Source organism: Lepidochelys olivacea (assembly GCF_965140295.1).
Source record: "Lepidochelys olivacea isolate rLepOli2 genome assembly, chromosome: 1".
In the NCBI taxonomy this organism is placed as follows: domain Eukaryota; kingdom Metazoa; phylum Chordata; order Testudines; family Cheloniidae; genus Lepidochelys; species Lepidochelys olivacea.
Window position 1 is genome coordinate 188,533,363 of NC_140411.1, and position 25,330 is coordinate 188,558,692.

The 25,330-nt window shown below is 47.1% G+C and overlaps 2 protein-coding genes and 1 long non-coding RNA gene across 3 annotated transcripts; 2 read left to right on the forward strand and 1 right to left on the reverse strand.

Moving 5' to 3' along the window:
- Positions 1 to 300: 300 nt before the first annotated feature.
- LOC311514891 lies at positions 301 to 13,416 on the reverse strand. Its single transcript, XR_014709964.1, has 4 exons — positions 12,476 to 13,416; positions 11,837 to 11,897; positions 9,495 to 9,550; positions 301 to 988 (listed from the first exon to the last, which is right to left on the reverse strand). It is a non-coding gene; the product is annotated as an uncharacterized lncRNA (long non-coding RNA).
- On the forward strand, positions 1,695 to 6,988 carry LOC311514898 (uncharacterized protein). Its single transcript, XM_084617626.1, has 2 exons — positions 1,695 to 1,777; positions 6,057 to 6,988. The coding sequence occupies exons 1-2, from the start codon at positions 1,750 to 1,752 to the stop codon at positions 6,974 to 6,976; spliced, it is 948 nt and encodes a 315-aa protein (XP_084473752.1). The 5' UTR covers positions 1,695 to 1,749; the 3' UTR covers positions 6,977 to 6,988.
- A 2,102-nt stretch (positions 13,417 to 15,518) lies between the features above and the next one.
- LOC311530273 (uncharacterized protein) lies at positions 15,519 to 21,758 on the forward strand. Its single transcript, XM_084646729.1, has 4 exons — positions 15,519 to 15,861; positions 19,550 to 19,673; positions 20,213 to 20,326; positions 20,732 to 21,758. Exons 2-4 carry the CDS (start codon positions 19,619 to 19,621, stop codon positions 21,661 to 21,663), a joined length of 1,101 nt encoding a protein of 366 aa, XP_084502855.1. The 5' UTR covers positions 15,519 to 15,861; positions 19,550 to 19,618; the 3' UTR covers positions 21,664 to 21,758.
- Positions 21,759 to 25,330: the final 3,572 nt, after the last annotated feature.

The following is a 25,330-nucleotide window of genomic DNA, read 5'->3' on the forward strand; positions in this document are numbered from 1 at the left end:
CCCACTTTTATTGGCTCAGCTTGTGCAACAGAGCAGAATCCAGTCCGTGATTACCAGAAAGGTATCAAGGAATTAGAGTTCAGAGGAAAGCAACAAAAATGTTCAAAAGATCTGGTGGGCCTTGACCAAGAGAAGATAAAAAGTGCCACTTTGGAGGAGAGACAATTTTTTACAAGTATTTGAAGGGTACAAACACGGAGGAGGCAGAGGAATTATTTAGGGAGGCACAGTGGAGTATTTCTAGGAGTGATGAGATGAAAAATGGGAGACCTTTAGTATGAATATCAGAAAAGACACTCTGAGATACCTACTAGGATGTAGAATAATGTCCCAAGGGAAATGGTAGGGGTACCATCGCTTGGAACACTTATAACTACACTGAACGGTGCACTATTGTTCTGTAGGGAGCAATCTTGCTCTGGCAGAGGGATAGACTAGACATGACATAACAGATCTGTTTCACTTCCAGCTTTAAATAATTCTATGACAGACTCATGAACCTTTCAAAGGTTCTTGGGCCTACTTATGATTTCACCATTCACACTTGTCACAGGGTTTGATACAAGACCAGGTGAAATTCAATGGTTTCCACTAACTTCATGTTGAGAATTTAGGTTTGTTGGAAACCAAAACTCAGTTGGGAAGAGGGAGTGGTTAATAACTCTAAGGGTGAAAGGGAGGAAATTGTTCATACAAAATAGAACCTCATTCTGTCCCTCTTCCACTTATTTTCTTGCTTGTCTCCTGCATCAGATACATGATGCTAGTGATGTCTTGTGCAGGCACAGTATGAGGATCCTACCCACAGCGTTGGAAGGACTTTTTATTCTGCCTCTGCTCCTTGCCCTGTGACTGAATGGTTGGATTGTTGCAGGCCAACAGGCACTGAGTAGGAATTCTTGTTTCAGATGCTGATGACCTTCGATGAGATGGCTTTGCATTTCTGTGAGGCAGAGTGGGGCCTCTTGGATGAAGAGCAGAGGGAAATCTACAAGGAAGTCATGCAGGAAAATTATGAGACTCTGATCTCCCTGGGTACGACTCTCGTACATATAAGAAGCTGTGCAGTCTCGGAAGTGTCTATGGTCAGCTTCTGCTCAGTGTCCTTCCCTGCCCCCTTAGAATTAGAAGATCAGTCCCTGTGTTGCCCAGAACCAATGCAAGAAGAGACCATCCTCGCCATACCAATTCCCTTTCAAAGGAGGATTCTGAAATACAGCAGTGGAGCTAATTCCCAGAGCTTTCTATTGGGATAGAATAGTTTGTACCTATACCCTCATACTCTCACCATTGTATTACGTACTAAGACTGGCTTTGTCTTTGCAAGAGGGAAAACTCCTGTGGGAAGAGCCCTAGGGCTCATTCTTGAACACAAAACCAGAGTTTCTATGCAGGCTTAGAAATGGGTAAGTAATTTAATTTTTACACTGTGTCAGTTGTCTTATTTTCCTGTGTGTAGAGATCCCTGATTCTCCTTCAGAGATTACAACACATCTCCCAACAGTTACTAACTCTTCCAACAGGACTCATGACAATGTTCTCTTTATTTGGATTATACCCTTGCTTCTAGTAAAACAACGTGGGCTTATAAAAATCATGACCATTCTTTGTGACAAGCACTCAAACATTAGCCAGCTGTTAACACATCTTTTCCAATGACCAGGATTTCCAATTCCCAAACCTGAGATGATAGCCCAGTTGGAAAGAGGGGAAGAGCCATTTCTCCTAGATCTCCAGCACTCTGAGGAAATGGAGATCCTGATGGTCGACTGCACAGGTGAGGCAACGAGTGAAATAAAAAGCTGGGATTCTAATAATAAGGTATCTGCTCTGTTTCATCTTGTTAGCTGATGTGCGATGGCTGAGTCTGTGTCCTGTTGTCCATGTGCAATAGCAAAAAGAAAATGTCATGATTCTTACCCTGAATCATGGAAACAAACCTGATCATCAATTTCATTATATAGTCACAATATCAAGTTCTATGCATACACCATTTCTAATGAAAAAAAACAACAGCTTAACTTCTCTATTAAAAGAGAGAATGCGTTGATTCTCCATGGTGGTCATGGATAGGCAGCAGGATAGGTATCTCAAAGTGGTAAAGCAAAAAAAAAGAAAGAAATGAATAAAAAATAAAGGGGGTGGGTGAACAGTTAGCTAGTTTTGGTCTTCTGAGGAAAAAAAGCTGCTGCCCCACTACCACATCCTCTGATCTATAGCAGAATCTTATTTGTTATATCTTTGTGCATGAGTCCTTGAATCTTTAGCCCAGAATTTAACCATTGTTCCCTTCACAGAGTTGATTAGCCTGCATAAGTAAACACTGTTCGCAGAACTATCCATTTCAGATTGTCTTTATGCTCTCTCCATATCCCATTATCTCTTCCCCCTTGGCTGCTTACTCCTTCTCAGGGTCCCTCTGTCTCTTGTTTCTTCCGCCTCACTCCTCTTCTCTCCTCCCAAAGAACCACAGACTTAAGTTACATTTCTCAAACAAGAACCACAGATAGGTGTGAACTGGGTTTGGAGGTGAACGAGGGAGCATTCTTGCCACTTCCTGCAGTGCACCTTAGGAGTCATTTTGTACAGTTCTGCCTTTGTTTTGCTGTCTCTTCATCATTCTTCCTCTTTCTTGTTTCCTCTGCTTTCCCTTGTCTCCTGATCTCCATTGCACTCTGGCGCAATCTGATTTATGCTATTTATCCCCTTCAACCCTAGAACCCAATTCTAGCTCCTACAACCCTTTCTTGAAAAGGCCTGAGTGATACCTAGACCCCCTCCTCTACAACCCTGATCCATTCCGATCCCTCTCTTACCCATTTCCAGAACCCCAAAAATCCCTGTATTGGCCAGGCTTCTTAATCCACTCTCCTCCATCCTGCACACAGAACCTTAACCCTTGCCAGATGCTCTACAACCTTCTCACAGGAAGGCCTGGTAGCTAGGCCTCCTTCACCACAAACCTAATCCATTCCCTGTCCCACCCATCCACAGGTCTCAAAAGTTTCATCTGTCCACCCTGCAAGCCTTTGGAGAGAGAGATTCTTCTTCCGTTTGCAAATCACCCTAACGATTGGGTTGAACTTTGAAGATTTTCTCTAAGGAAACAGCATAGGAGATTCAGGGTGGGATCCACTAAGAGACTTAGGGGTTGTAATGCTGAGTGTCACAGCACCTAACTTTTAGGCGCCTAGAAAAAAATACAGGAACAACACTGTGATCCACATAGCCTGAATTAGGCACCTTGGTTCCCTGTACAATGAAGGAAGAGAGCTAGACGCCTAAGAATGCGATCCACAAAAGCTAGCAAGTTAGGTGTGGACTCGCCGAACCTAGCCAAAGGGAAATGCTGACCAGAGGAGTGTGTACTAAGCTCCATCCTTCTCAGAGACACCTAAGTCCAGGCAGCAGGGAGGCACCTGTGCTTAGTGATCCACAAACAGGAACCAGCCACCTAGAGTCAATTCGATTAGGCGCCTAAGCTGCTTCTTGAGGGAATGCATTAGGCTCCTGCCTTGCTCCACACAAAATGGCCAGGGGAGGAGGCGGTGGTGGTGCCCACCTTACAACTTTTAGCTCAGTGATCAGAGCACTCACTGGGGATGTGGGAGACCTAGGTTTAGTTCTCCCTCCTCAGGCAGGCTGTGGGGGAGAAAATTTGAACAGGAGTCTCCTACCTCAGGAGAGTGCTCTAACCACTTGGCTATGGGATATTCTGCTGTAGGGCTCTCTCAGTCTCTCTTGTGGAAGCTGTTCCACTGTGGACAAATAATTAAAGTGACTGGAGCAGGGGCCCTAGACCCAGTGTCTCCACCTACCGGTGGGTGCCCTAATACTGGTCTACAGAGTCATTTCACTCTCTCCGGCCCCAATGACTGGGTCCAAAGTTCAGAAGCCGCTTGTCCAGTTTGCTTCAAACTTGGTAGAAAACTTCTACCTCAATTGCTGATCAAACCTCTTAATTTTGAGGCCAGTTTGACTTTTTTGGCTGGACATTCTTGGGCTGGATGCCAAAATTGAGCTAATGATGGAAACCCAGTTTCTGCTTTCTCTATAGAGATTGCCATCACTCCCTAACAGCACTGAAAACTGATTCCATAACAAATTGCTTCTGGCTGTCACCCCTCCCAAATTCATGCTTTGCAGACTGTGAATTGTGCATTCACACAGGCACAGAGAACAAGTAGTGGGGAGTCAGGCAGCAACAGGACACCTCTCATTTATGTGTGGTGGGAATGGAGTGGAAGAAAGGTGCTGATTTTTTTTTTTAAGCAGCTGAAGACAGAGAGCACTTAACATTCAGACCTGTCCCACACTGCTGCAGTGTGGTGCACATGTGGTCATTTGTCAGTGGGGTTTTTGGTTTTGGGCGGCTTTTTTGCACTCAGGGAAGGAGGGAAGGGGATAAGGAGGGGTACCTCGGATCCAGAAAACAAGGTGATGGTTTTCGTAGACATTCGCTGTATTAGAAAAGGGACGTCACATCACAGGATGGACGGATTATGAATTGTCCGTTGTGAGATAAACTAATTTACAAACAGGCTCCCATAGCGGTACCATGCATAGAATGTATCTGTCAATAAGTAGGCGTCATACGCCATCCTTAACGCAGCACACTGCCCCTGGCGTGGAGGATAAGTTCACCAATGGCTACTAGCCAAGATGGTCAGTGATGCAGCTCCATGCTCTGGGTGTCCCTAAGCCTCTGACTGCCAGATGCTAGGACTGGATGATGGGATGGATCCTGTGATAATTACCCTCTTCTTCTTCATTCCTTCTGAAGCACCTGGCATTGGCTACTGTCAGAAGACCGGATACTGGGCTAGATAGGCCATTGGTCTGACCCAGTATGGCTGTTCGTAAGACAATTTCCAGATTCTGCTCCCAACCTGGGTCTGGGCTTTGTCACCTAACTCAAATCTATGACAAGCCTCAGCCTAAACTTCATTGCTGAGCTACACGGTCCTTAGGGTTTCCATCCAGGACCATCTGCTTTCTAGTTCCCTTTCTCTAAAGAACTATTTCAATCTACTGTTCACATTAATAACCTAGGCAGAGTCAATGAGTTTACCTGCTACAGTGATTCAGTAGAATTTTAGCACTTGTGTGTAGAGTTCTAATACCCACTAATAGGGTGAGCCAAGAGGAGAGAGCCCTGCTAATAATACTGTGCAGGGGCAGTTTATGGGAATGCATATGAAAGGGAGCACACACCTCCTGTCCAGCTGCCATTCAGTGCTGCATGGTACTCAGAAGTTATCCATCATGGCCTTCCTCCAATTCTATCTGATTTTTAGCAAAAAAAACCTCCTCTTTTACTTGTGTGATTATTCAGATAGCAGGGGAAGGAGGGGCGGCGAAGAGGGAGATTTTAATGGGAGCAACTGCCACTCCAAGCCTTTCCCCAAAAAGGGAGAAAAATATTCTGGTCTTAGCCTTGGGATGATAGTGCTGGGGAGCCCAAATTACACAAAAATAATGCAAGGCAACTTCCTTTTGTGCCGTCCAAATATCCAGAAACAATCAAAACCAGGAATAGTCTCACTGGGATTGCAGTCTCTGTCAGTGGCATAGACCTCAGTTCAGGGCACGCGATTTATTCCCCAGTTACTACTCTTCCCCAGACTGGCTTAGGGTGTGGGGGAAACTACAAATCTGCTAGTCTTCCTTCCTAGGACTCCTTCTCCCCCCAGAGTTCTCTGCTTCTGTCTTACTGGTTTTGCCTCACTCAGACACAGCTGTCAGTTCCTCCTCTAAGCAGCTGAATGAATTCCAATTCTGGGAGCTCAGGTAACCTCCTTTCTGCCCAGTAAAGGGGCTTAATCTCTCTTCCTGATTCCCTCAGGGACAGGTACATATACTTTGTCACAGGGATATGGAAGCTGATCTGATCCCTTGTCCCTTCTGAGGGCCAGGGTATTCATCTCTGGATATCTTTAATGTATTCATAGTTCTCTGGATTTGTGAAGAAATCTTTTTGCAGTTTCCTCTTTCCAATGTTCCCTTTCTCTCAAGCATGGGGATTTAATCATCTCTGTCTTCTCCTTTTATTGCAGGAAACTATGGGATTGTGCAGGAAGGTCCTGATGAAGACATAGAGCAGCCTAGAACATTATCAGGCAGCAGATCCAAAGGGAATATTTCCCAGAGTCCTGAGGAGAGAGACACCTCTGATGGTCAGCACATCTGTGGAGAAGACAGGCTGACCACCTGCACTGACTGTGGGAAGAGCTTCAGGCGGAGCTCATACCTCGCTGCACATAAGAGAATCCACACACAGGAGAGACCCTTCCAATGCGCTGAGTGTGGGAAAAGATTCACCGACAGATCAACCTGCAACCAGCACCAGAGAACCCACACCAGGGAGCCGCCCTACAGCTGCAAAGTGTGCGGGAAAAGCTTCGGCTTCAGATCGGCACCCAGCAAACACTTGAGAACCCAGACAGGGGACAGGCCATGCAAATGCACGGAGTGTGGGAAGAGCTTCAGAGACAGCTCCGCCATCGTCGAGCACCAGAGGATGCACAGTGGGGAGCAGCCCTACGCGTGCAGAGAGTGCGGGAAACGCTTCCAGCGGAGGTCGCACGTCACTAAACACCAGAGAATCCACACAAGAGAAAAATCCCATATATGTGAAGAGTGCGGGAAAGGGTTCACAGAGAGTTCATACCTTACTAACCATCAAAGAATCCACACAAGGGAGAGACCCTTCACATGCAGGGTATGCGAGAAACGCTTCAATCAGAGCTCCACTCTCTTCAAACTTCAGAGGACCCACACGGGGGAGAGACCCTTGACATGCACCAAATGTGGGAAGGGCTTCCGTGGGAGCTCAGCCCTTACTCAGCATCTGAGAATCCACATGGGAGAGAGACTCTATGCCTGCAGGCTTTGCAAGAAGAGCTTCAGTTGGAGTTCACATCGCATTGCACATCAGAGGATCCACATGGGGGAAGAGACTTTTCCCATGCGCTGAGCGTGAGAAAAGGTTTGCAGAGAGTTCCACGTTCATGCAGCACCAGAGAACCCACACTGGGGAGCGGCCCTACAGTTGCAAAGAGTGCAGGAAGAGCTTCAGGTTCAGCTCCACACTCACCAAACACCGGAGAACTCACACAGGAGACAGGCTGTGCAAATGCACCCAGGGCGGGAAGAGCTTGAGAGATGCCTCCTTCCCCATGGAACACCAGAGAATCCACAGCAGGGAGTGGCCCTATGGGCGTGGGAAACACTTCCTGCAGACTTTGCACATCACTAAACACTAGAGAATCCACATGGGAGGTAATCCCTATAAACATGAAGAGGGTGGGAAACGGTTCACAACAAGCTCATACCTCACTGACCACCACAGAACCCACACCAGGGAGTTGCTCTTCACATGTGCTGACTGTGGGAAGAGGTTCACCAGCAGATCAATGTTCATGCAGCACCAGAGAACCCACACTGGGGATATGCCCTACAGGTGCAACGAGTGTAGGAAAGAGTTCGCTGACAGATCACACTTTACTAATCACCAGAGAATCCACACAGGAGAGAGACCCTACCTGTGTGCCGACTGCAGCAAGAGCTTCAATCACAGCTTCACTCTCCTGAAACATAGCAGAATTCACACAGGGAAGAGACCCTTCATATGTAGGAAGAGCTTCAGCCAGAGCTCAACGCTTATTCAGCATTGCAGAATGCACACAGGAGAGAGACCCTTCACTTGCAGAGTGTGCAAGAAAAGCTTCAGTCAGAGCTCGAACCTTGCTGCACATCAGAAAATCCACACTGGGGAGAGACCCTTCCAATGAGCTGAGTGTGGGATAGGCTTCAGTGGGAGCTCAACGCTTACTCAGCATCTGAGAATGCACACGGGAGAGAGACCCTACCCCTGCAGAGTGTGCAAGAAGAGCTTCAGTCAGCGCTTACATCTCGCTGCACATCAGAGAATCCATACGGGGGAGAGACCCTTCACATGCACTGAGTGTGGAAAAAGGTTCACCAACAGATCAACATTCAGTCAGCACCAGAGAATCCATACTGGAGAGAGGCCCTACCACTGTGAAGAGTGTGGGAAAAGCTTCAGATTCAGCTCAACACTCACCAAACACCTGAGAACCCACATAAGGGACAGGACGTACAAACACACTGTGGGTGGGACAAGTTTTATCCTTAAACAATAAACGCTCCCCTCCCCACCCAGTTCTGTTTCATTCAGTAGGAAGACCAATGGTGAGAACCTCTGGGGTTATGAAACCTTACAGTGCCTAAACATTTTTTTTTTTGGAGTTCTTTGTAGTGAGCCTGTACTAAAAATGAAACTTCTTTGGTTTCAGGTCAGACAATTTTATTTTTAATTTGGAGTAAACCATCCAAACATATGCTAAGGGGTAAGGCACAGGTCTCAGAATATTGAAAATATTCCAACTTTTCTTAAAAATGCATTTTTGTCTGGTGTGTGATCCATGAGGAAAGATGTGTTGGCATCTGGCTTGCAGACAGGCTTCCTCCAAATCCAAAATAACTGAGACTGATCTCAAACCTTGGGCCAGATCATAACCTATGCATGGGAAAATGTGAAAATAAAACACTTCCTGGCAGGAGGGCAGCAAAGGTTCAGGCTACAAATTCCCAAGCACATGCTGCAACTTAGGGTATGTCTACACTACCTGCCAGATCGGTGGGCAGTGATCGATCCAGCGGGGGTCGATTTCTTGTGCCTAGTCTAGACACGATAAATTGACCCCCGAGCACTCTCCCGTCGACTCCTGCGTCGAGAGGCGCAGACGGAGTCGACGGGGGAAGACACCACAGTAAGTAGGTCTAAGTAGGTCTATGTTATTCACATAGCTGAAGTTGTGTAACTTAGATCTATTCTCCCCCCGCTCCTAGTGTAGACCAGGGCTAAGTGACTTTATGAGGTAAAGCTGTGTGTGCTGAAAGGCTGAGATATTTTAAATTAATCTTGTCAGGTTTACTAAAATGGTTGTAGCTGACCTTTTATTCATTCTTTCAGAGAAAGGAAAGGGAGAGGGTCAGAAGAGCTAAAAGCTGAGTAAAGATAGCCAGCACTTGTGGTTCCTCTTTCACAAGCTAAACAAGCTGCTCAGAGCGTGAGGAAGAAAGACCATAATCTCAAGCAATGGATGTTTATTAAACTTTTGTCTTTCTACATAACTACTTGCTGTGACCAGTATCTTCTTAGTTTACAGTAACATGGTTTTCCATAATGACAGGTTTCAGAGTAGCAGCCATGTTAGTCTGTATCCGCAAAAAGAAAAGGATTACTTGTGGCACCTTATAGATTAACAAATTTATGTGAGCATAAGCTTTCGTGAGCTACAGCTCACTTCATCGGATGCACCGATCAAGTGAGCTGTAGCTCATGAAAGCTTATGCTCAAATAAATTTGTTAGTCTCTAAGGTGCCACAAGTACTCCTTTTCTTTTTATGGTTTTCCATATTTCCTATGCGGTTTGCCTTTAAACATTATAAATAGCATTAGTACTCACCATAACTTAGTGTATGACATCTGGGAGAAACAGGAAAGGATATGCTTTTGCAATATCTGTGAAGAGAAATAGAGGTTAACTCTGCTAACAACAGTCCAGAAAGGCCAGCACCCTAAGGGTATGTCTACACTACGAAATTAGGTCAAATTTATAGAAGTTGTTTTTTTAGAAATTGTTTTTATATAGTCAATTGTGTGTGTCCCATACAAAATGCTCCAAGTGCATTAACTCGGCGGAGTGCTTCCATAGTACCGAGGCTAGCGTTGACTTCCAGAGTATTGGGGAAGGGTAGCTATCCCACAGTTCCCGCAGTCTCCGCTGCCCATTGGAATTCTGGGTTGAGATCCCAATGCCTGGTGGGGCAAAAAACGTTGTTGCGGGTGGTTCTGGGTACATGTTGTCAGGCCCTCCCTCCCTCCCTCCCTCTGTGAAAGCAACGGCAGACAATCGTTTCGCGCCTTTTTTCCTGGGTTACCCGTGCAGACGCCATACCACAGCAAGCATTGAGCCCGCTCAGATCACTTTAGCAATTAGGAGCACATTAAACACCACGCGCATTATCCAGCAGTATATGCAACACCAGAACCTAGCAAAGTGAAACCAGGCGAGGAGGGGACATCAGCGCGGTGACGAGAGCGATGAGGACACAGACAGAGACTTCTCTCAAAGCACGGGCCCTGGCAATGCGGGCATCATGGTGCTAATGGGGAAGGTTCATGCAATGGAACGCCGATTCTGGGCCCGGGGAACAAGCACAGACTGGTGGGACCGCATAGTGTTGCAGGTCTGGGACGATTCCCAGTGGCTGCGAAACTTTCGCATGCGTAAGGGCACTTTCATGGAACTTTGTGACTTGCTTTTCCCTGCCCTGAAGCACCAGAATACCAAGATGAGAGCAGCCCTCACAGTTGAGAAGCGAGTGGCAATAGCCCTGTGGAAGCTTGCAACGCCAGACAGCTACCGATCAGTTGGGAATCAATTTGGAGGGGCAAATCTACTGTGGGGGCTGCTGTGATGCAAGTAGCCAACGCAATCAAAGATCTGCTGATATCAAGGGTAGTTACCCTGGGAAATGTGCAGGTCATAATGGATGGCTTTGCTGCAATGGGATTCCCTAACTGTGGTGGGGCCATAGACAGAACCCATATCCCTATCTTGGCACCGGAGCACGAAGCCGGCGAGTACATAAACCGCAAGGGGTACTTTTCAATAGTGCTGCAAGCACTTGTGGATCACAAGGGACGTTTCACCAACATCAATGTGGGATGGCCGGGAAAGGTACATGATGCTTGCATCTTCAAGAACTCTGGGGTCTGTTTCAAAAGCTGCAGGAAGGGATTTTATTCCCAGACCAGAAAATAACCGTTGGGGATGTTGAAATGCCTATAGTTATCCTTGGGGACCCAGCCTACCCCTTAATGCCATGGCTCATGAAGCCATACACAGGCAGCCTGGACAGTAGTCAGGAGCTGTTCAACTACAGGCTAAGCAAGTGCAGAATGGTGGTAGAATGTGCATTTGGACATTTAAAAGCGCGCTGGCGCAGTTTACTGACTCGGTTAGACCTCCGCTAAACCAATATTCCCATGGTTATTGCTGCTTGCTGTGCGCTCCACAATCTCTGTGAGAGTAAGGGGGAGATGTTTATGGCGGGGTGGGAGATTGAGGCAAATCGCCTGGCCGCTGGTTACGCGCAGCCAGACACCAGGACGGATAGAAGAGCACAGGAGGGCGCGGTGTGCATCAGAGAAGCTTTGAAAACCAGTTTCATGACTGGCCAGGCTACAGTGTGAAAGTTCTGTTTGTTTCTCCTTGATGAACCCCCCCCCCCCCCAGCCCTTGGTTCACTCTACTTCCCTGTAAGCTAAGGAGGGAAGGACAAGGCCACACAGCACTTTAAAAGTTTGAAACTTTAAAACTTATTGAATGCCAGCCTTCTGTTGCTTGGGCAATCCTCTGGAGTGGCTAGAGGCCCCCCCACCATGTTCTTGGGCGTCTGGGTGAGGAGGCTATGCAACTTGGGGAGGAGGGTGGTTGGTTACACAGGGGCTGTAGCAGCGGTCTGTGCTCCAGCTGCCTTTCCTGCAGCTCAACCATATGCTGGAGCATATTAGTTTGATCCTCCAGCAGCCTCAGCATTGAATGCTGCCTCCTCTCATCAAGCTGCTGCCACCTTTCAGCTTCAGCCCTCTCTTCAGCCCGCCACCTCTCCTCGCGTTCATTTTATGCTTTCCTGCACTCTGACATTGTCTGCCTCCATGCATTCGTCTGTGCTCTGTCAGTGTGGGAGGACAGCATGAGGTCCGAGAATATTTCATCGCGAGTGCAGTTTTTTTTTTTACCTTCTAATCTTCACTAGCCTCTGGGAAGGAGAAGATCCTGTGATCCTTGAAACACATGCAGCTGGTGGAGAAAAAAAAAGACAGTGGCATTTAAAAAGACACATTTTATAGAACAATGGGTACACTCTTTCACGGTAAACCTTGCTGTTAACATTACATACATAGCACATGTGCTTTCGTTCCAAGGTTGCATTTTGCCTCCCCCCACCACATGGCTAGCCGCTTCCCCTCTCCCCGTGGCTAACAGCAGGGAACATTTCTGTTCAGCCACAGGCAAACAGCCCAGCAGGAACGGGCACCTCTGAATGTCCCCTTAAGAAAAGCACTCTATTTCAACCAGGTGACCATGAATGATATCACTCTCCTGAGGATAACACAGAGAAATAAAGAATGGATGTTGTTTGAACGCCAGCAAACATACACTGCAATGCTTTGTTCTACAATGATTCCCTAGTACGTGCTACTGGCCTGGAGTGGTAAAGTGTCCTACCATGGTGGACAGAATAAGGCTGCCCTCCCCAGAAACCTTTTGCAAAGGCTTTGGGAGTACATCCAGGAGAGCCACGAATGCCAGGGCAAATTAATCATCAAACATGCTTGCTTTTAAACCATGTATACTATTTTAAAAGGTACACTCACCAGAGGTCCCTTCTCTGCCTGGCGGGTCCGGGAGGCAGCCTTGGGTGGGTTCGGGGGGTACTGGCTCCAGGTTCAGGGTGAGAAACAGTTCTTGGCTGTCGGGAAAACCGGTTTCTCCGCTTGCTTGCTGTGAGCTATCTTCCTCATCCCCAAAACCTGCTTCCGTGTTGCCTCCATCTCAATTGAAGGAGTCAAACAACATGGCTGGGGTAGTGGTGGCTGAACCCCCTAAAATGGCATGCAGCTCATCATAGAAGCAGCATGTTTGGGGCTCTGACCCGGAACGGCCGTTTGCCTCTCTGGTTTTCTGGTAGGCCTGCCTCAGCTCCTTAAGTTTCACGCGGCACTGCTTCGGTCCCTGTTATGGCCTCTGTCCTTCATGCGCTGGGAGATTTTGACAAATGTTTTGGCATTTCAAAAACTGGAACGGAGTTCTGATAGCACGGATTCCGCTCCCCATACAGAGATCAGATCCCGTACCTCCCGTTCGGTCCATGCTGGAGCTCTTTTGCGATTCTGGTACTCCATCATGCTCACCTCTGCTGATGAGCTCTGCATTCACCTGCAGCTTGCCACGCTGGCCAAACAGGAAATTGAAATTCAAAAGTTCGTGGGCCTTTTCCTGTCTACCTGGCCAGTGCATCTGAGTTGAGAGTGCTGTCCAGAGCGGTCAAAATGGAGCACTCTGGGATAGCTGCCGGAGGCCAATACCGTCTCATTGCATCCACAGTACCCCAAATTTGACCCAGCAAGGCCGATTTCAATGCTAATCCCTAAATTGGGGGTGGAGTAAGAAAATCAATTTTAAGAGCCCTTTAAGTTGAAAAAAAGGGCTTCATCGTGTGGACGGGTGCAGGGTTAAATCGATTTAACGCTGCTAAATTCGACCTCAACTCCTAGTGTAGACCAGGGCTAAGAATTGATGGAGGTAAAGGGAGTATTTATTGAAGGAAACGTAGAGGCAGCAGAACCTAGATTTATTCATGAACATAACACATACATTTTATGCAATTCAATCTCTTTAACCCACCTCCTAGAAAAGTTACTTCATCTGAAGTTTTTTTTCCTCTATCAGCTAAATCATAGCATAGGCGCTGAGTTTCTAATCTGCTGGGGAGTGCTCCCCACCCCGGCTCTGCCCAGGCCCTGCCCCCACTCAACTCCTTCCCCCAGGACCCCACCCCTGCTCTGCCCCTGCCCCGCCTCTTCCCACCCCCGCCCTGCCCCTTCCCCCAAGTACGCTACATCCTCGCTCCTCCCTCTCCCCTCCCCAGCGCCTCCAGATGCTGCAGAACAGCTGATCCATGGTAGGTGCTGGGAGGGATGGCGAGGCACTGATCGGTGGTGCCTGCCAGGGGGCTGGACACGCTGGAGGGAGGGGAGGTTCTGATTGGGAGACTGTTGGTGGGTGCTCAGCACCCACCATTTTTCCCCATGGGCGCACCAGCCCTGGAGCACCCACGGAGTCAGCGCCTATGAATCACAAGGATATATTCTATAAACACCAATTTTTGATAATTTGAGTTATGTAGTTGATTATATGGTAGTTAAACTATAAAAACAATGTTTTTTTAAAAGTTTATTTCTTCCAAACTTATCCCTTTGAAGTTCTGGGGGATGTTGTGAGGCTTAAAATTTGTAAAAGCTCTAGCGGAGCTCAGCTAAAGGTACTACAAGCATAAAAATATTATCTTCTGCAATGTTTTTCCTTCAAATAATAATTTTGGACAATTTAAAGGGACCTTAAAGCAATGAACATAATACTGCCTAATCTCCAGATTCCCAATCCCCTGTTCCAACTTTCTAGACATGCTGCTTTCTTTCAAATATGCCTTTCACACAACCTATTCCTTAAATACTAAAAATGCCTGGGCCCAAAAGTGATCAAAGTCCCACCCTACCTCCCTGGGGGTGGGTATTGGGGAGAAGTGCACAGGAAGGAAAGGGGCTTAAGTGAGAGAAAGAGAGGGAGACTGGACTTTGTGACAGAGTCGTGCTGGAGAGACCAGGTGGGTGAGGTAATGTCTTGTATTGGACCAATTTATGTTGGTGAAAGAGACAAGCTTTTGTGCTTACACTTACATTTCCCAGAGCTGAAGAAGAGCTCTGTGTAAGCTTGAAAGCTTGTCTCTCTCACCAGCAGAAGTTGGCCCAATAAAAGATATTACCTCACCCACCTTGTCTCTCTAATACCCTGGGACTGACATAGCAACAACACTGCATACATACAAAGTCCTGTTGCACAGGGAGGGCAATGAAGCCGCTTGCTATCCTATGTGGGGTGATTATCAGCACCTAAAAAGAAAAGGAGGACTTGTGGCACCTTAGAGACTAACAAATTTATTTGAGCATAAACTTTCATGGGCTACAGCTCACTATCACTCTGTAAAACATCAAGAGCTGAATGCAGAAATGGGTGTTGCTGACTGGCTGCAGGGGTTTTTTTTTTTTTGAGACAGACCAAAAAGCCTATGTCCCAGACAGCTTACAGTCTAGACCCAAAACGTTTTTTAAAATCACAAAATTGCCTTAAAAAATCATGTTTTTAAAGAAGTTTGGGGGTTATATGTTTCCCTTGGGATTTTTGAGCCTTTACGATGTATTCAGGTTATACACTCAAGCTCTCCTCCACAATCATGAGGGCTAGAAACTTTTTAATCTTAAAATACAAATAAGCTGAGATTTGCAATCATTTGACTCCAGGCGCTGGGGCTTTAAGTAGCATACCAGAGAGCTGGCAACCTTGCAAGGAATGGAGGCCTTGTGGCACCTTAGAGATGAACACATTTCTTTGAGCATCGGCTTTCGTGAGCTACGAAAGCCGATGCTCAAAGAAATGTGTTCGTCTCTAAGGTGCCACAAGGCCTCCCGTTCTTTTTGCAAATACAGACTAACACGGCTGCTGCTCTGAAACCTTGCAAGGAAGGGCTTCTGCCACCACCGTGTTTCCAGGCCGGGCAGGGGCTGGACATTCAGTAGCGTGTCTGGGGGTGTGTCCCCCCCCCACACACACACACACACACACACACACACTTTGCTAAGATGGCTGCTGCGGCTGGCCCTCGCTAGGTCCCGGATCATGCTCCCGCTAACATGCATGGAGCAGCGGCGGCCACGGTGTGAGGTGCCTGGCTCCCAGCAGCTCTGACACCTGGCCGTGCCCCGCCGGGTAGGATCCCTGGAGAGGTCCCCGCCTTCAGCAGCGCGGAGTAGCCGCTCGCCCCGCAGGCTCCGCCCAGGAAGCGTCCTTTGCCCTCCCCGGTGCCCGGGCAGGAAGCTGCAATCTGGGGGGTGAGTGGGGAGCTCTGCCCGGCTGAAGCGCCGCCTCTCTCCGGGAGGAGAGCCCGGGGCTGGAGGCTGCAACCCCTGCCCGCGTTTTCTTGCAGGTAGGTCAAACGGGGGCTGTGGAAGCGGAGCTGCAGGTGTGCGGGGGGGAGGCGTGCAGGCGTCTGCTCCCGGGGCGGGGGGCGGCGGGCGGCGGGGTCCGGCAGCCTGGGCGGGCAGCGTTCAACAGCCCGCCGCAAAAACAATCCCTCGGCGCTTCGAAGCCACGTGACTGCTATAGCAAAGACCCTGACTGTGTGTTCAGGACGGGACTTCTGCGAGAGCGGCACAGAGAGCCGCAAACTGGCCCTGCCCCTGGGGCCCCTTCCAGAGTGGGAATGCATCCAGCACCCAGCTGAAAAAATGAGGGGCGTTTCTCTTTCCCCCCACTCCTACCTGAACCAATGTTTCCTTAGAGACCAGACTCCCTTTTCCCTTTCAGCTCCTGCTCCTTTCCATTTATTACTCTTCCTCCACGGTGCTCCCCAGGGATGCCACCCTATTTCTGCACCCCTTTCCTGTGGCACAGACCAGGAGTGTGACGCTCAATTCTTGCACCCCCTTTTGACGTTTTCCATTAGCTTTTCCTGTCCCCACTTCCTCCTGCAGCCACCCACCTTCACACAGCTTGTCCCCCTTCCCCAGGAATCATCTGTCCTCCTGCCCCTTTGCAGATTTCCGTTTGAACCCCTGCTCCATGTTTTTTATCTCACTAGCACTCCAGCTGGCAGCCCTCCCCGTCCTTGCCCCCCTCTCCAGACACACCCCAGCAGTTCCCCATTCATACACCACCATCCGGCCACAATACAGCAGTCTCCCTCTATTACTGCATCCTTTTCTGGTCAAGCAGCATGGTCTAGCAGCCCCACAATCCTCTTATTCTTGCATTCTATCCCCCTAGCATTTTCCAGCCGGCCACTTGCACCCCATTCTTTCAGCATCGCACCCTAGGATCCTCTAGCACTACACCTGACATAGCAAACTGCTGCTTGTATGTTCCACTGTCCCCACTCAGCTGATGGGGGAATTGCAATTCTGGAATGCCTGGTACCCCCTGCTTCAACCCCTTGCTGGATTATAGCCTCCCACCCTTACAAAACCGTGCGGGTTCGTTCTGCAAGCAGCATGGAGCTAGAGGATCTAGAGATATCAGCTTGCTGTGTAAATGAGGCTGAATCCCCTAGTAGCCAGTAATGGGGGCCAGAATGAAAAGGGGTCTGTCTGCTGGTGCAGAGTCCAGCCCTGTGTAAGCTTGTCTCTCTCACCAACAGAAGGTGGTCCAATAAAAGATATTACCTCGCTCACCTAGTCTCCCAAAGATAAGAGTAATACTTGCCAGGCAGGCTTGTGCTATTGAAGTAGATATATTCTTCCCTGTGGCAAAAATCTCTTACCATTGGGAGCAGAAAGTGAGCATTATTCAGTGCTGGGGAAAAATATACACAGTATAATTGGATTGCTTCCTCAAAATCTAATCTTTGCCCAGTAGTCCCCAGGGTTCACAGTGTGGAGAATGGAAGCATTACGCTGTCCGTTCTCCTGCAGGAACAGATTCCAGGAGCCTAAGGGATAGAAAATGTCTTGCTGAAAACATGGAACTCCGCACCAGAGTAATCCCTATAAACCAAAAATATCTTGGCTGAGCCATAAAAATTACATGTAGCTGAGTGGAATTAAAAGCAAAATGATAAACCTTTATTAAAACTCCAACTATGAGCATGGGTGAAGGGTTACAGACTCTTACCCTCTCCTTGGTCTGCTGGCTCAGGACAGAATGAAAACACCCCTAGAATATTGACAGGTTTCAGAGTAGCAGCTGTATTAGTCTGTATCCGTAAAAAGAAAAGGAGGACTTGTGGCACCTTAGAGACTAACCCATTTATTTGAGCATAAGCTTTCGTGAGCTATAGCTCACTTCATCAGAATATGCTTGCCAGTGGCACACAAGAATTCTAAAGCAAGGGGGAAACGGGGGAGCCATAGGATTCACTTATCTTTGCCTCCTCTGAAGAGAGACTTCATTCTCTTTGCCTGTTCCAGGCTGGCCAATTTAGTTTTACTGTGGATCTCTGCTACTGCTGCAGCACAGTTGAAGGTTGAGTATGAGGGGAAGCCCCTCTCTGCTGCTGCCTGATTGCTTATATTTTCATTCATGGTATTTCCATTGTAAGCTTATATGCTTGTTAATATCCAATAATACAGCCTCCGAATACAAGTATTGCCTGGATGTTGGGATGTTTGCCCATCCCTAACTAATATATTTTAGCAATCCCAGCAGTTACAGCCTTTGGGTCCAGCCAGTAGCGGAGCTGTATCAATGTAACCTGCTAGTGTAGACAAGACCTTGGTCACTTCTGGTTAAAGCAGGGGTAAATTGCACTGGCACAAATTGCAGATTATAGTGGTTCTGCCTGTCTACACTTGGGGTTGCTCTGATGCAGCTATGCTGTTGGGAAAGTCACCGATGGCTGAAATCCCCAGTGTAGACCAGGCCTCGGAACCAAAAGGGCCATTGAAAGTGATCTCCCCTTCCGATCCTTCACATACCCATATTGGACATATGCTAGAATAGTGTTTCATAGTGCTTGGAGTTGCCAAGAGCAGTGTAGAGCACCCTACATCTAATGGGGGCAGTTGCTGCCTGCCTATTGAGTTCCTGTAGAACTTAAAAAGTTTCTTGTGCATCTGGTATTTAAGGGAATGTAACACAATGTGGAGATCTACTTCTAGCCTGAAACAACTGGTCTGCAATTTTGCTAATCCAAGGCATTAAAAAAAAATTGAGTTGGGTCCCCCAAATCATTATTTATTTTTAAATAAATAGTTTTGGGGTTCTTTTTACTTTCCTCGTTTTTGAGCCTTTAGGGTTCAAGTTTTCAAGCTTTTATTTGCAACCATTAGGTGGAGAAATGTTTAACAAAAGCTTGAGATTCTCATGTAATCACAGGACTCAAGAAACTGGTGCTTTAAGAAAAACACCAATCTGAGGATGTTACCTGTCCTGTTCATCTTGATGGCTTATTAGATCTGAAACTTGTATACTACTAACATGTATGCACTTAACATGCCAGTAATGCCACTTTCCCAACCATTGTTGATGAGTGAATGGGCACAAGTGGGGGAAGTAGCCCATCACCTGTAAGCACTTGTTCACGCTGTGGGCTTGTCTTCCCTTGAGTTCTTACCTCCAGTTAGTTGATTGCAAATTGACTTGAAGTCACGAACACCTTTATGAAGACTTGTCTGGAAGCTCTCAATCATCTGTGGTTTCCCTGGGGATCAGCCTAGAGTAAAGAATAAACATATAACCTGGAACAAACATCTGAAAAGTATACACACTGGCCTTTACCAAAGTGTTAATGACCTAGCATTAATTAACAAACTGTTAACTTGAGGTGAAAATTCTAGTGCAGCCAGAGCCTAGGAGATACTTAAGAGTGGTAGCAAACGCTTTTTAAAAATACTACTGTAGACAGGGCAAGTTTTAGTTTTAACACGTTAGTTGGTCGTGGTGAACCGTAGGACTACCCACTCCTCCCTTTGGTTTTCTTCCTTCCCCATCCTCCTTTCTCTCTCTGTGACTTTTGAGGTTTTCCCCCTTCCCTTTTTCTTGCCATTGTGTCTCATCTGTTCTTCTCTGCAGCAACTCCCAGTTCCGGTGCCCCTCCTGCTCCTCTCACTACCTCTTGCTACTTAGCAGTGGGATTGTCCTTGGAGCAGCAAATACTGAATGGAGAATGCTTGTTTTAGGTACTATTGGCATTTTATGCTGTGGTTGTGCTGTCCAAAGACCTAGCAGGGCTTTATGGCAAAGGGCTGATGGAACTCAACAGGGATGACATGCAGGAGAACTACCAGAATCTCATCTCACTAGGTAAGGAGTCACCTTTTTTTATGAGCATCTCTGAAGTGATTTCATTTGCTTCAGCACAAGGTTCTTTCCTGGGGGATTTAGACCCTTTAATCCTCAGAACCTGGGTGTGACTCTCCCTGCCCATTTAGAAGGATTTTCAGAAGTGCAGTTGACAGCCCACTCCTGTCCTTGTCTCTCACACCTGAGCATACAAACGTTGCTGGAATTTCCTGGGTTTGCAACACACCTCTACCCGGGACTGTCACCAACTTAAAAAAGGGATTCGGGGGGGTCTCTTGTTGGCTTTTTATATAATATCATTCTCCCATTAAGAGGGATCCTTGAATCTCCTACACGGATAAAATACATCTACCATCAGAACCGTTATTCCCCGAATTGTATGCTGGAACACTTTCTCAGCCATTCAGGGGATTCATCCCTTCCAGGCTCTGCTCTGCTCCCTCCCCTCCCCATTAGAGCAGCTGGGATTAAAAACATCTTTTGTGACAAGCATTGGTTGAATATTTAACAAGCCATGATGTTTTCTTTCTCATGAGCAGGTTTTCCAATTCCTAAATGTGGCATGGCCTCCCAAATGGAACAAGGCAAAGAACTATCTGACCCAGGTCACCAGGCTCTCAAGGAAACGGAGTTCTTGACATACACCCACACAGGTGAGGATAAGCTGAACCAACTTGGAAACACTCAATGAGTGAAGTAAAAGAAGTTGGAATTCCAATAGCAACTGTCAGCTCATGGTTCTGCCTCATGTCATCTTGTTCCGTTTTGTCATTAGTTTTCTTACATTGTAACCAGTTCTCCTATCTCCTGGGCAAATATCAAGGATGGCTTTCTGCCCTTCCTGACTCACTTCTGCTAGTATTGTCTACCCTCACCTGTACGCTGAGTGTTAAGAAGAGTTGTGGAAGCTGAATTCATCCCCTCCACTCTTATTTGGGAAAGACCTGGCTTCTGACCTTCAGCAGTAGTCACAAGTCCTTTGCAAATCCTCTTCCCAGGGCTTCCTTTCTCCCAAGCACAGAGAATAACCATGTCTGGAATAATCTTATCTTTGCCAGGAGATCACAGTGGACAGGAGGAGATTCCTCAGCAGGAAGATTCTGCAAGCATGGAACTGCAGCGGGTGTTTTCAGTGAGATCCGGAGGAGACATATCCCATGGTCCGGACCTGGGAAAAGCCCATGTGAGTCAGCACAACTCAGCAATGCTACAGAGAGAGGACCCTTCAGAGAGGAAACAAACTGAATCCACTCATGGTGAACAAGACCTCCAGGAGCAAGGAGAGGACATTGTCCCCAGACGAACATCCCGATCAGAGAGACCAACCATATGTTCTGAATGCGGGAAGGGCTTCAGTCGAAGCATACACCTGATCCAGCATCAGAGAATGCACACGGGGGAGAGACCCTTCAAATGCACGGAGTGCGGGAAAGGCTTCAGCCAGAGCTCACACCTTATTCAGCACCGGAGAATCCACACGGGCCAGAAGCCCTACACATGTCATGAGTGTGGGAAGAGCTTCAGCCAGAGCTCCAACCTTATTAAACATCAGAGGATCCACACAGGGCACAAGCCCTATGTATGCACTGAGTGCGGGAAGATCTTCAGTGATAGCTCCACATGTATAAAACACCAGAGAATGCACACGGGAGAGAAGCCATACAAATGTCCCGAGTGTGGCAAAAATTTTAGCCAGCGCTCACACCTCATCCAGCACCAGAGGATCCACAACGGCGTCAAGCCCTATACGTGCATGGAGTGTGGGAAGAGCTTTGGCCAGAGCTCCGATCTGATCAACCACAGCAGGACCCACACCGGGGAGAAACCCTACAAATGCACTGAGTGTGGGAAGTGCTTCAGTGGGAACTCCAATCTGATCAAACACCAGCGGATCCACACGGGAGAGAATCCCTACCACTGTGCTCAGTGCGGGAAGTGCTTCCGCTTCCAGCCACAGCTAGTGCGGCACCAGAAACACCATGCACAGTAGGGACCACCACTGCTGGGAAGAAGGGGAATACGGCCCTGCCTGTAGGGAGTAGCTAGCTGAGCATTGCAGTGTGATGTTGGGGAGGGAGCACATCCTTAGTGTGATGATGGTTCTAGCCATTGTTTGGGAGTGGGTATGAAGCACCACAACAGGAGGAAACTGGGAAGAGTTAAATATTCAGGGGAATCATGGCCTTTTATTTTTAGTAGTGATAAGGGTAAAACGTGGATCAAATCATAACACTTTCTCCATACATTAATCAGGCTTTGGCATTCTTGCCAGACTTCACCCAGGCCTTGTGGCTCCGTTCAGAACCTAAGCTCCTGTTTCCCACTTTCTGGTACTTTTTTTAGATTAGTTCCTATTGATTATATTTATTTAACCCCACTTCCCCTACCCCACATTGTGATGGTACTTGGGCCATATCCTTGGAACTGTATTTGCTGAATAAGTGGTAGTGAAATCAATGCGTCTGTGACAAATATGCTGCTGTTTGACAACTTAGTCCATAAGAGCAAGTCAATTAACATCCTAATAGACATTTTTCTCAGAAAGATGCTTGCTCAAGTGCCCTTGTGGGTGGCACTTTATGAACATTATAAAGGTGTAATCAGTATGTAGGATGAATTTGTTTTAACTGCAGTCTGCTAATTGACAATTTGGTGAACAGAAGGAGGATGACATGCATTTGAAAAAAAAATTAAACTATTTGTTTAACTTTAATTTTAAACGAAATGTGTTCTTAAACTTTAATATGAATTTTAATTTCATAATTCTGTGGGTTTTTTTCCCCTTGAATAAACCACCTTAACTTAAACCACCATGAATCTGGAATTGTCAGTTGTTATGGAGAGGAGATTATGACATATATTTCTAAAGCTATGTCCACACTAGCACTTTTGTCTATAAAACTTGTCAGTCATGGGGGTGAAGAAAACCACCCTCTGGGCAACTTAAGTTACACTGACAGAAGCACCGGTGTGGACAGTGCTATGTCAGTGGGAGACGCTCTTCTGCCAACATAGCTACCACCGCTCGTTGGGGGTTGTTTAATTATTCTGACAGGGAGAGCTCTCTCCTGTTGGCATAGAGTGGTTACACAGGAGACCTTACAGCTGTGCAGCTGGAAGGTCTGTAGTGTAGACATAGCCTAAGAGTAGTCATGTGCTGTGATTTTTTGGTTATAAAGTCACGACATGAAGGAAGTACAGATTTTCTGCACAGGAAGATATGGGGAGGCAGAATTTTTGGAATGGGGAAAGAACTGACCACCAAGCATGTTTTCCTAAAGCATTCTTTGCGAGAGGGAAAACTAATACAATGAATATACAGTAACTCCTCACTTACCGTTGTAGTTATGTTCCTGGAAAATGCTACTTTAAGCGAAACGATGTTAAGCGAATCCAATTTCCCCATAAGAATTAATGTGAAGGGGGGGAAGGGGTTAGGTTCCACAGACATTTTTTTTGCCAGACAAAAGACTATATCTATCTATCTATATATACACACACACACACACACACAATATAAGTTTTAAACAATTTAGTACTGTACACCGCAATGATGATTGTTAAGCTTCGTTGAAGTGGTGAAGTCAGAGGGTGGAAGAGGGAGGGATATTTCCCAGGGAATGCCTTACTCCTAAATGATGAACTAGCACTCGGCTGAGCCCTCAAGGGTTAACACTTGTTAATGTAGCTTCTCACTCTACAAGGCAGCATGAATGGAGGGAGGGGAGACAGCATGGCAGAGAGAGACAGACACACACCATGTGTGTGTGTGTGAGAGAGAGACGTGCATTGCCCCCTTTAAGTACGCTGACCATACTCTAAGTACACTGCCTTTTTAAGTAGACCAGCAAGTTGAGACAGCAGCTGCTGCCAGCAAGCTCCCTCTGTCCTGAGCCCTGTCGTGTCCCCACCCTGCTCTGTGGAGATGGCCTAATGGAGTAAAGGAGTGGGGGAAGGGGACACCTGACATTAGTACCCCTCTTCCCCATCAGCCCCACACAGCAAGCAGGAGGATCCCAGGAACAGCTCCAAGGCAGAGGCCAGGAGCAGCACATGGCAGTGGGGGGAGGGACAGCTGAACTGCCGGCAAGTGATAGCCTGCTGGGTGGCTGCTGCACAGGGAACTTAGGGAAGCAGGGAGCCGATAGGGGGACTGCTGGTCCATCCTGGTTCCAAGCCCCCACCACTAGTGCTCCAATGGGCTGCTCTTTCTGCAAGCAGTGGACAAAGCAGGTGGCTGCCAAACAACATTATAAGAGAGCATTGCAGGGCTTTAAATGAGCATGTTCCCTAATTGATCAGCAACATAACAACAAACAATATTAACAGGGATGACTTTAAGTGAAGAGTTATTGTATCCCCCTCTAAAAGGGATGTTGGTTCAGACAAAAGCTTGGTGGTACTGGATAGGGGTGGAATTGGCAATAATATGGAAGGTGCTGATACCTCTAGCTCCAAAAAACTTTGTGGTAAACAAAATACCTATTGAGATGCCTGTTCCATCCTCAAAGCCAAGTGGGGAAGAAATTATTTCATTATTTAGTCTAGAACGAAAATGGTTAAATATGTTGAGTTGTAAATACACACACACACGCACGCACGCACAAAATCTGAATGTAGGGATAGCGATAATGATGGGCTTTTAAGACCGCAACCAATTCCAATGATAGGAGGCTGGCAAGGGCAAAAAGCAAGAGGTGACATAAGAATGGCGATCCTGAGAAAAAGTGCAAGCCATGAAATGCACACGATGTTACTGAAGCTATGGACTGCTTAGCCAGAGGCAGTAACACCCTAGTGCTGCCAGGCCTAGGAGAGTATCTATTTAAAATATTTGTTCTCATTTCTATGGATTTTCTTTGCCTGTTTAAGAAAGAGTTCTGTTGAAATGTTACAGAAAATTGAGTTTGGTGTTTGTACAGGTGAACAAACATTGACTATCCTATATCCTTACATTAAGGAGACTTATACCAGGCTTCGACCCATTGCTAGTATTTGCCACAATATTGTGGCATCCCTGTACCTCTCCAGAACTGATGCTGTGTTCCCATTCTAATGTCACAAATGTACTGATCCCAAACTGGAGTCATTCTTTGCTTCCACCAGGTAGCTGGATGAGAATCTCTCCTCCCCTATTTGAATGTCTGCAGTAGGTGCATTCAGCCTTGTCCCCGCAGTAGTCCCATTAAGGTGTCAACTTGGGTACCCAAAAGCACTAGTTAATTCTGCAATTGTCAGCATTGTCTTTCATACAAACTGTATCCCAAATGCCTTAGTGTTCCCTAATAGCAGCAAAAGAAAGTGGCTGAAGAGAAGAGAGTTGATTTCAGAGGAGGTCCATAGAGATGGAAAACTGGTACAGTGGAGGGATGCAGGATGGTCGTTCTGCATGGCAGGAGATGGATATTATGCCAACAACAGGGTGACTGACTGAAGTGGCAGAAGAGAACTCATTGCATGAGTGGAAGGAGAACATTATTTTCCAGCTGTCTGCATTGTACAAGTGAAACCTGCGCTCACAATTTCCCATTACCCACATGCAATCTGGGATTGTAGCTGGCTTTCTCCTTCAGGCTCAGCACCACCTGCAGGAACCCTAACCAATGAACTACCTCTCTGCCTGTGTGAGAGCAGAGTAGAATTCTGGGGTTAGTCAG

What these genes read in the sequence shown, in the direction of transcription:
- LOC311514898 (XM_084617626.1), top strand. Translation starts at nt 1,750, where the DNA reads ATGGAGATCCTGATGGTCGACTGCACAG. An exon ending in CCTGATGGTCGACTGCACAG is followed by an intron (nt 1,778 to 6,056) that starts GTGAGGCAACGA and finishes CTTTTATTGCAG; the next exon opens with GAAACTATGGGATTGTGCAG.
- LOC311530273 (XM_084646729.1), top strand. Translation starts at nt 19,619, where the DNA reads ATGGAACTCAACAGGGATGACATGCAGGAGAACTACCAGAATCTCATC. An exon ending in CCAGAATCTCATCTCACTAG is followed by an intron (nt 19,674 to 20,212) that starts GTAAGGAGTCAC and finishes TCTCATGAGCAG; the next exon opens with GTTTTCCAATTCCTAAATGT. An exon ending in CTTGACATACACCCACACAG is followed by an intron (nt 20,327 to 20,731) that starts GTGAGGATAAGC and finishes TATCTTTGCCAG; the next exon opens with GAGATCACAGTGGACAGGAG.